General features: G+C 47.2%; 1 protein-coding gene across 2 annotated transcripts in view; it reads right to left on the bottom strand.

Moving 5' to 3' along the window:
* Nucleotides 1-8,651, bottom strand: part of PDSS1 (decaprenyl diphosphate synthase subunit 1) — a 38,769-nt gene extending 30,118 nt beyond the window's left edge. For both annotated transcript variants that reach the window (XR_009550273.1, XM_060192335.1), the window contains exons 1-3: nt 8,485-8,651; nt 1,448-1,512; nt 248-368 (exon numbers count right to left, since the gene is read on the bottom strand). Coding sequence is in view for 1 of the 2 variants with exons in the window: in XM_060192335.1 (XP_060048318.1) it covers nt 248-368; nt 1,448-1,512; nt 8,485-8,613 (315 nt within the window). In the remaining variant the exon portion in view is untranslated. The remainder of the gene's footprint in view (nt 1-247; nt 369-1,447; nt 1,513-8,484) is intronic.
* Between the last annotated feature and the right edge of the window lie 1,612 nt (nt 8,652-10,263).

The raw sequence follows: 10,263 nt of genomic DNA, 5'->3' as shown, positions 1-10,263 counted from the left end.
ACTTTCTGTGAGTTCCAGCGACTGACCCCCAGCACCACAAGGGAGCAGCACTTTGGAGGGGGGGAGGGCAGTTGTTTTAGATTCCCCAGCTCTGCAATAACCTCTCTGCTTGGCCATGTATATTGCATCCTGCCCTGCAGGTGACATTTGAAAGGTGACATAATCGAGTTCGCAGTGGTACACTATGTACCCGAGAACCCCTGTCCAATTCCACACTGTTCCCCCCACACCGTCCAAAGCAGCTCACCTTTCTAATGTCCTTGTACAGACCTTTCAAGTCCCTCAAACCAAGTTTAAAAGGATCGGTGTATTTCTCCCCGCTCTGTGCTTTACTCCGGCAGCACACTGCTGAGGTTGTGTGATGGAACCTGGACCAGCAAAGATCACACACCATGTGGGTCTCTATGTTCTTCAATGAAATGAGATCATCCCATTTTCAAATAAGAATCACACACACACACACACACTCACACTCATACACACACACACACACACACACACACACACACACACACACACGGCAGAATCTGATAAGAAAACAATTAAGTCCAGATACTTGCTAGGAATTAAGCACAAATCCGACAGGATCATTATAATGTACAAAAAAAAAAAAAACCCACAGATTCTGCTCTTGCCATGTGATATATCAATAATTCATTTTCATTTATTGTCGGGCTGCACCGTGGAGAGAGAGGAGATGGGAGCAGAGAAGGAACACAAATCTTTATTCATGCAGACACCTCAGAGTCGGGTGAGAGCACAGCGGTTTGGGCCACATGGAGCTAGCAAAATGGCCGCCTCCCGCTAAGCACAGCACCCTTCTTTGCATCTGGTCACAGAGGTGAAAAAGGGGCAAAAAGAGACCAGACCCACAGCAGCTGGCTTTATAGGATAAAAACCGGAAGTGGAAGTCGGGACAGGATTGGTCAGGAAAGGCACTCAGGGAATAGAGTTTTCAACTCTCCTGGGAATTGGCAATACCCTGAGGGGACAACATGGTGGAACAAGGCACTGTGGGAATATAGTTTCAACTCTCGCGGGAATTGACAATATCCTGAGGGGACATGGTGGATGTGACCGCATCTGCACAATTTCCTAACAATTTATTTGTTTCTTTATTTATTGAATCTGGGACTTCAGAGCCCCAAGCATGAGAGTCTGTTTGTATAACCATTATGCTCCCCACCCCTGCAATAGTTTATTTCCATCATCAGGAATATTGAGAACTTGCAAAAATCCACTTAAGGTTAAACTGTGTTCACTGTACATTTTACTGTTTTCCCAGCTTTTGGCAAGGCAGAGATTACACAGAGCAGGTAGATACTGTGGCACTGGTCTACTGGCATATTTCGTTGGACTAGCCCACAAGAAGTAATTCATCATGAACTTCCTTTCTGGTAATAACAGTTAACGGTGCTAGTCATTGCAATATGGATTATAAACTTACCTTGATATATGATACATAGTAGGAAAGGCGGACTTTAAGCTCTTCATAAGATTAAAACAGGACATCTAGAAGAGAAAAATGTCAAGAAACTTGTAATAAGATGCATGAAAAAAAAAGTGCCGATAACTCTGAAGATTTCCATAATTTACAACAATCATGATTGTTAGCTTCTACATTTATAGGTTGGTTCCATACTTTAGAAAAAAGACAGCTAATGGCCCAGCAGGTGGCACAGTGGAATTATCTCTCAAGCATGAGTCCCGAGTTCAATTCCAGGCATCACATGAGCCAGAGTGATGCTCTGGGTCTCTCCCACCTCCTCCTTTCTCATAAATATGTGTCTTTTCTTCCTTTCTAACAAAAATTTCTCATTTCTCATTTTTCTTTTGGGCCAGAGACACAGTCCACTGGGGAGGCTTCTACACTGTCATATGGTGCCTGGCCCAGGTGTGAAGTCCAACACCACACAGGTGGATTCATGGCATCAGGAGAAACTCTGGTGCTATGTTGACTCTCCCTCTCTCCTGTTCTAGCTGAATGAACAAGTGGCCTGGCACAGTGAGATCATGCGAGTTCAAGACCCTAGCTATACAAAAATAAACAAGTGAAAACCTTCTTTATTACAAAAGAGTATCTGTCATTATAGAAACTAAAGCAAAGAGAAAAGAAAGCAGAAAGTAAAAACCAACAAGTAAACAAACATAATTCATCCCTTTCCTCCTAGAAATTCACGATTCCCATCGTCAGATCTGAAAGTCTGTTTTGTTTGTCACAAAAGCCTCCCCTCTCCAGACTAACTTTTTCACATGTAAAGACAGAGACACCACAGCAATGAATGAAGCCTCTCCCAGTCAGTGGGGGCTGGGGACTCAAACCCAGATGTGTATGTGGCAATGCAGGTACCTCCCCAAGTGAATGATCTCTCTTTTAAAAAATTTTATTCTCTTTATTTATTTATTGGAGATAGCCAGAAATTGAGAGGGGGGGGGGGATAGAGAGGGAAAGAGAGAGACACCTACCTATAGCACACCTTCATCACTCACAAAGCTTTTCCCTGCAGGTGGGGACTGGGAGTTTGAACCTGGGTCCTTGTGCATTGTAACAGGTGCACCACCACCCGGCCCTTCCAAGTGAATCTCACTAGCCCTGAAAATAGCTTCAAATTAAAAAAAAAAAATTCTGTCCATTTAGGCGCAGTTCCTATGGAAATAGGATGGAGAGTCCATAAAGAAATAAAATGGGGTGGGGTGGGTAGACGGTAGCGCAGCGGGTTAAGCAACATGGAGCAAAATGCAAGCGCTGGTGTAAGGAACCTGGTTCGAGGCCCTGGGGGCGGATCCCCACCTGCAGGGGGTCGATCGTTTTGCAATCGGTGAAGCGAGTCTGTAGGTGGTGTCTATCTTTCTCTCCCCTTCCTCTCTTGATTTCTCTGCCCTACCCAACAACAACAGTTATAAGAACAATAACAACCACAACAAGGGCAACAAAAGGGAAAAATGGCCTCCAGGAGCAGTGGATTCATAGTGCTGGCACTGAGCCCCAAGCAGTAACCCTGGAGGCAAGAAAAAGAAAATTAAAAAAAAAAAAAGGAAATACTACTACTTGTAGGCATATTTTGAAAGGCCATACAAACACTAACTTAGAAGGCTATGTGAGCTCCTATGTCTACAGCTGGACTGCCCACAATTGCTGACTTATGGAAGCCCCAAGACAGATGACTGGCTAATACTAATTCACAATTGCAGAAGGAAAGGCTGTTATCTGGGACAAAAATAGATGGAGCTGGAGGAGACTATGCTAAGTGAAATAAGGGGTGAAAGATAATCATTGGGTGGTTTTGCTCATATGTGGAATACAGATGGCTAAAGCAAACAAACTTGCAAAAAAAAAAAAAAAAAAAAGGTCAATCAAACTGTCTTTGAGATTTTGTGAGGGGGCCAGACGGTGGCGCACCTGGTTAAACGCACACATTACAGTGCGCAAGGACCCAGGTTCAAGCCCCTTGTTCCCACCTGCAAAGGGAAAGCTTCACAAGTGGTGAAGCAGGGATGCAGGTGTCTCTCTGTCTCTTTCCTTCTCTGTGTCTCCCTCTCCCCTCTCAATTTCTCTCTGTCTCTGCGCAATAATAAAAATAAATACATAAAGATATTTAAAAGATTTTAAAAAAAAGGATTTTGTGAGAACTCTGATGGTTCTCAGACAAACTGCAAGGGACAGGATGGTGTGAGGACACTTCCATGTGTATGAGTGTAAAGCTGTAACTCCTGAAATCTTGCAATTTTGTCAACCATTGTTAAATCATTAAAGAGAGAGGGGAAAAAAAAAGACCCAAGTTTTCCCTTTTTCACTAATACCAATGAGAGAACAGGAGAGATATATTCACACACTTTTACATCCCTTTTTTCCCTTTGGATCATTTTATTGCGGGGGTTAATGGCTTGCAGTACAGTTGACACATGGGTACAGTTTCTCATCTCCTTGTGGTGGGTGTCTGCAGGACACTCTCACCCACCAATTAGGCCCCTTTCCACCATCATGTACCAAGACCCCAAACACTCACCAGCCCCTTTCTTGCCCCTGTTCCCAGAGTCCTTTGCTTTGGCGCCACTTTCACATTCTTAAAGCAGTTGAAAACAAGTGGCTAATCAAGCTTCCCAAAGTTTTAGGCCAGGTGATAAAAAAGAAAAAGGATTTCTATGCTAAGAATTTACATTTATACTAGCACTGCCTATCTTAAGTAATAGTCCCTAACTACCTTGAATATGGCACTCCCTGACAAATGATATTAAGAAAGCAAACAGGCTCAGAAGCACATTTTGATAATATTAATTTAATTAGCATAGGAGACTACTAAAAGATTCAGTGTGTGTGTGATAGAGAGAGAGAGAGGGAGGGATAGCACAATACTTTCAATAATGAATGAGCCCTACTATGAATTCAGGGACACAAGAAATTAAAAAGTGACTAATTCATATACCAGAAGTGATAAGGGCTGTTACATAGTATGCGAAGAAAGCATTTTGACAAGAAGGGTAAATTCAGCACAAGAAAATGAAAAAAAAAAAAAAAATCACCTACTTTGTCTGGTTATAAAGTTTTACAACTTGCTCTTCATACTATTCTCTTACCCTCTGAAACACTTGTTTTTATATAGCTGGGTAACCTGAAGCCCAGAAACATCAAATGGGAAAAGTTGACAGATACAGATGTTGACACTAGCGATACTGGGGACTACAGAGCTTTTCTCAGGACATGCCACCCAGAATTCACACACACACACACACACACACACACACACACACACACACACACACACTCAAGGCAGTAAAAGTAGTTATTTGGGGATAAACTGGTTTATGGGTGATTTATTTTTTTCTTTACTTTTTTGGTTTTATTTTCCACTAAAGCCTGGCTGAGAAAAAAAATAAAAATAAACAAAAACAAGGGCAACAAAAGGGAAAATAAATAAATAAATGTATATAGGAGATGAACTGAGTTCCATTGTTTCCATCACAGCATTCTGTAGTCACTGAGACCATAAGAACATCTGTAAAATCCTAGGCCGTGACAATCTGAAGAAAACATGTGGATACTCTTTACCTTTAGGACACCTGACCTACTTCTTTTTATTATTATTATTATTTCCTCCAGGATTATTGCTGGGCTCGGTGCCTGCACCATGAATCCACCGCTCCTGGAGGCCATTTTTTCCCCCTTTTGTTGCCCTTGTTGTAGCCTCGTTGTGGTTATTATTATTGCCATTGTTGATGTTGTTCGTTGTTGGGATAGGACAGAAAGAAATGGAGAGAGGAGGCGAAGACAGAGAGGGGGAGAGAAAGACAGACACCTGCAGACCTGCTTCACGGCCTGTTAAGTGACTCCCATGTAGGTGGGGAGCCGGGGCTTGAACCAGGATCCTTAGGTGGGTCCTTGCGCTTTGCGCCAGTTGCGCTTAACCCGCTCCGCTACCGCCCGACCCCCACTCCTGCCTGTTTTCACGGGGGCTGCAATGAACAAGCGGTACAGTCATAACTTCATATTAGTGTTTTCTTTTTCTTTCTTTTTTTTTTTTTCCTCCAGGGTTATTGCTGGGCTTGGTGCCTGCACCATGAATCCACCGCTCCTGGAGGCCATTTTCTTCCCCCTTTTTGTTGCCCTTGTTGTTGTAGCCTTGTTGTGGTCATTATTGCCGCTGTTGATGTCGTTGTTGTTGGATAGGACAGAGAGAAATGGAGAGAGGAGGGGAAGACAGAGAGGGGGAATGAAAGACACCTGCAGACCTGCTTCACTGCCTGTGAAGTGACCCCCCCCTGCAGGTGGGGAGGCGGGGGCTCGAACCGGGATCTCTATGCCGGTCCTTGCGCTTTGAGCCACATGCGCTTAACCCACTGCGCCACCGCCCGACCCCCACTTTTTAAAAAATAATTAATATATATATATATATTTATTAATGAGAAAGACAGGAGGAGAGAAAGAACCAGACATCACTCTGGTACATATGCTATCAGGGATTGAACTCAGGATCATGCTTGAGAGTCTGATGCTTTATCCACTGCGCCACCTCCCCGACCACAATAAAGTTTTTTTTAAAGATTTAAAAATATATATTTATTTATTCCCTTTTGTTGCCCCCCCCCTTTTTTGTTGTTGTTGTAGTTATTGTTGCTATTGATGCCATCATTGTTGGATAGAACAGAGAAAAATGGAGAGAGGAGGAGAAGACAGAAAGACAGAGGGGGGAGAGAAAGACAGACAACTGCAGACCTGCTTCACTGTCTGTGAAGCGACTCCCTTGCAGCTGGGGAGCCGAGGGCCAGCTTAATCCGCCACCCGACTCCCCACCTGACCTACTTTTCTCAGCTTCCATGGTTAACTGACTCATAGAAATTCTGTAGTGTCTAGTATTCATTCAGTTTAAGAGAACAGCATGCTGATTACTTAGTGCTTTTCAACCACAGGGTTAAAACAGCACCAGGCAGCCTGACAGCTGTTAAAAAGAGTAATCTTTGGGAGGTATCTCTCCACCTGCCTCATTTTCTGGCTCTTACTCATTAAATCTTTCTGATAACATCTACTCAAGGTGAAATGCAAGGTTAGAGGGTGTGTAAAAGTTATTATCTCAGAGCGCAATGTGCTGTACACACTTACCACCTACCTGTTTAATCAGATAACTTTATGAGTCCCTGAGGGCTCCTATGACACCTTCTTCCAAAGTGGAGTGAGAGGTGTAAGAAGCTCAGGAGAGCACTGACAGGGAGTTGTGAAACCAGAAGACAGGAAACAAAAAGGATTCAAGCAAAGCCCTGAAGACTCTGCAGTCCCCTCTTCATGGTCTAGTCAGCCTGCTGTCCACCCCAGATGTTCTCTCTCCTAATGACAACTTACAAGTAGCTCTTGGTGTAATGATTTTTTTTTTTTTAACTTGCCAATGGTCCCAGAGTGCTAAGAAATTCAGCAGAACCCACACTTCTAATTTGGAGTTGGGCGTTCTGCTTTTCACTTTCAGTACAGTATTCAACTAATTACATGACCTATTCAACACTTTATTATAAAGTGCTTGCGTTAATTATTCGGTCCAACTATATAGCTAATAAACTGTCTTAAGCACATTGAAAGTAGGCTAAGCCATGCAGGCGATAGTTTGGTAGGGACAGTGTATCCAATGCGTTTTTCTTTCAGATAGAGACAGAGAAAGCAGAGGGGAAGAGAGAATTATGGAAGAGACCACAGCACAGAAGCTTCATTCAGTGCAGTGGGGACCGGCTTCGAACCCGGGTCACTCAAATGCATTTTCAACTTGTCAGTGAGCACCAGTAGGTGGAAGCATAACCAGAAGATAAGGGAGAGGACCTGCATTTTGGAGGTGCACATGGATGCTTATGTCACATATTTCATGTCAGTAGATCTACTTTCATGTGTATGTACATGGATGTATGAAGGGCACCAAATGGGACTGAGAAAAGCTCTAAATCCAAAAACTTAAAAAGCAAACAAACAAACAAGTACAGGGGCCAGGTGGTGATGCACCTGGTTAAGCGCACACTATACAGTGCCGAAGGACGTGGGTTCAAGCCCCTGGTCCCCACCTGCAGAGGTAAAGTTTCAGGAATGGTGAAGTAGAGCTGCAGGTGTCTCTCTGTCTCTTTCCCTCTCTGCCCCCCCCAAATTTCCCTGTCTCTATCCAATAATAAATAAAAGTTAAAAAAACAAAGGTACATGCACTTGGCAGGTAGGTAACAGTTACTGTGTGACCAGAGACTCACTAAAAAGGCCAGAGGGTCTACAGGCCTTGCAGATAGGATACACTGTACAGGCCTTGAGAATGACTACTAAATGGAGAAAGAAAGACGAATAACCTGTCAATCACACGCCGGGCTAAACTGGTCAGAGAGAAAGAAAGAGAATGGGTCCAAGGGCAGCAGGGGAAGAGGGAGAGGTGGAGCGCTGAGATGTCAGACGTGACTTCAAGAAACCAAAGGTCAAAGGAAAGCTCAAGGTCTGTCCACTTCTGACCTCGCGGGATCTCTAGTCCTCCTCCCAGCACCCTGCCACCACCCCAGGCCTAGGCGCTGCGGGGAGGCGAGCCCTCCAGGACCACATTCCCAGATCACATTCCAGCACCAGCCCCGCGCCCTCTGCAAAGCCCTGGAATGCGGACTCCAAGGCCACCGGCCCCGCCACTCATCCACGGGCTCGGATCCCAAGCCTTTGATGGAACCCCAAAGGGAAAAGTTGCAGACGGCCTGTCCACTGTCCACACGCAGACAGGTGCCCAGATCGCCTCCCCAGCGTGTACCGCAGCCCAGGTCTCCGAGGCCCAGGCTGCGGGAGTTCACCCCCCACCTCGCCCTTGGAATCGGGCCGCCCCACCCGGAGCAGCGGCCGGGCGCTGTCCTCGCGCGGTGCACCCCGGCCCGCCGCGCCCCGCCCCGCGCCCCCCGCCCGTGCCCGCAACGCTGCGGCGCGCGCCCATTCATTCCGCCGCCGCCGCTGTCATTGCGCCGTGACCTCTGCGCGCGCGCGGGGTCGGGACTCACCTGCGCGCCCGCGCGGGCGGCGGCGCGCGGCCCCGGGGTCCCTGCACCGCCCGGGGCTCCCGGCCCTGGGCTCCGCGCCGCCGGCCGCCACGCACAGCCGCGCCGCCACCGCCACCAGCACGAGGCCATGGTCCGAGTCTGAAAGTCGCGGCGGGCCGGCAGCTCCGCCTCCGACCCGGTAGTTCTCCGCCCGGGACCCGGAGCCGGAAACCCGGCACAGGAAGCCTGGGGGCCCCGCCCGGGGCTGCGGACACCCAACGGGGAGCGAGCCGGCGCCGCCTCCCGCTCCCGGTTACCCCGCACCCCCTCCAGCACTTGTCGGCAGTTCTCGGGCACCCAGGAGGGGCCCCGACATCTTTAGCAGAAATAGGTCCGTGGGACCAGCCACCCGGTCCTGTTGGCGACCTTGGCGGGTAGACAGCGAGAGGACCGACACTCGGGGCGCGGGGCTGCCGCGGCCGCAGCTGCTGCTGTTGGCAGCCCGGCCCGAAAGCCTCCCGGTTGCACAGCCGGCCGGAAGAGTCGGTCCCGTTGCAGCCAGGGGCACATTCGTTGCGAGCCAGCAGCAAGACGAGCCCGTCTGCCTCCTCTGAACACCTAGGCACACTGTGCGCAGTGCGCGGGACGCAGAGGGAAAGACGGACGGGGCATGAATGCTTGCTTCCCTGGCACTGACAGTTCGAGAGAGCCCTACTCTAGACTCCCTCTGGGCAGGGCGCAAGTCCGAAGACGATCGATTCTTGGGATATTTTATCTCTTTCTTTCTTTCTTTCTTTCTTTCTTAAGTCCGAAGACGATCGATTCTTGGGATATTTTCTTTCTTTCTTTCTTAGTCCGAAGACGATCGATTCTTGGGATATTTTCTTTCTTTCTTTCTTTCTTTCTCTCCTTCCTTCCTTCCTTCCTTCCTTTTGTTACCCTTGTTGTAGTTATTATTGGTGTTATTGATGTCGTCGTCGTTGTTGGATAGGACAGCGAGACATGGAGAGAGGAGGGGAAGATAGAGAGGAGGAGAGAATGACAGACACTTGCAGACCTGCTTCACCGCCTCTGAAGTGACGCTCCTGCAGGTGGGGAGCGGGGAGCTCGAACCGGGATCCCTATGCCGGTCCTTGAGCTTTATGCCATGTGCGCTTAACCCGCTGCGCTACCGCCGGACTCCCGTATTTATTTAAATGAGAGAGAGAGAGAGATCCAGAAGGGCCAAAGCACTGCTCAGCTCTGGCTTATGATGGTGCTAGGGATTGAACCTGGGACCTCAGAACTTGAGGCATGAGAGTGTTTTGCATAACCATCATGCCATCTCCCCAGCCTGGTATATTCTTGAAATAATAACACATGACTGTTGGTAACAGAAACAAGATGTAGAACTGTATTTAGGGGGTCCGGTGGTAGCGCGCCAGGTTAAGCGAACATAGTAGGAAACGCAAGGTCCTCGGTTCGAAACCCCAGGCTCCCCTCCTGCAGGGGGCCCACTTCACAAGTGGTGAAACAGGTCTGCATGTGTCTATCTTTCTCTTCCCCTCTCTGTTTTCTCCTCTTCTCTCAATATCTGTCCTATCCTATTAAAAAAAAAAAAAAAGAAAAAAATGGCCTCCAGGAGCACCTAGACCCAGCAATAACTCTGCAGGCAAAAAACAAATAAATGCATAATAAAATTAAAAAAATAAAAATAGAAAACTGTTGGCCAGTAGGGGAAAAGAAGATATATTTCTCAGATCTTTTCATCCTACCCTCCTCATCTTTCTCAACTATGGTTTTTCTCTTGTCTAAGTGTAG

This window comes from Erinaceus europaeus, chromosome 6 (assembly GCF_950295315.1).
Source record: "Erinaceus europaeus chromosome 6, mEriEur2.1, whole genome shotgun sequence".
Taxonomy (NCBI): Eukaryota; Metazoa; Chordata; class Mammalia; order Eulipotyphla; family Erinaceidae; genus Erinaceus; species Erinaceus europaeus.
The sequence above is the reverse complement of the archived record's forward strand: the minus strand, read 5'-3'. Positions and strand labels throughout refer to the sequence as shown.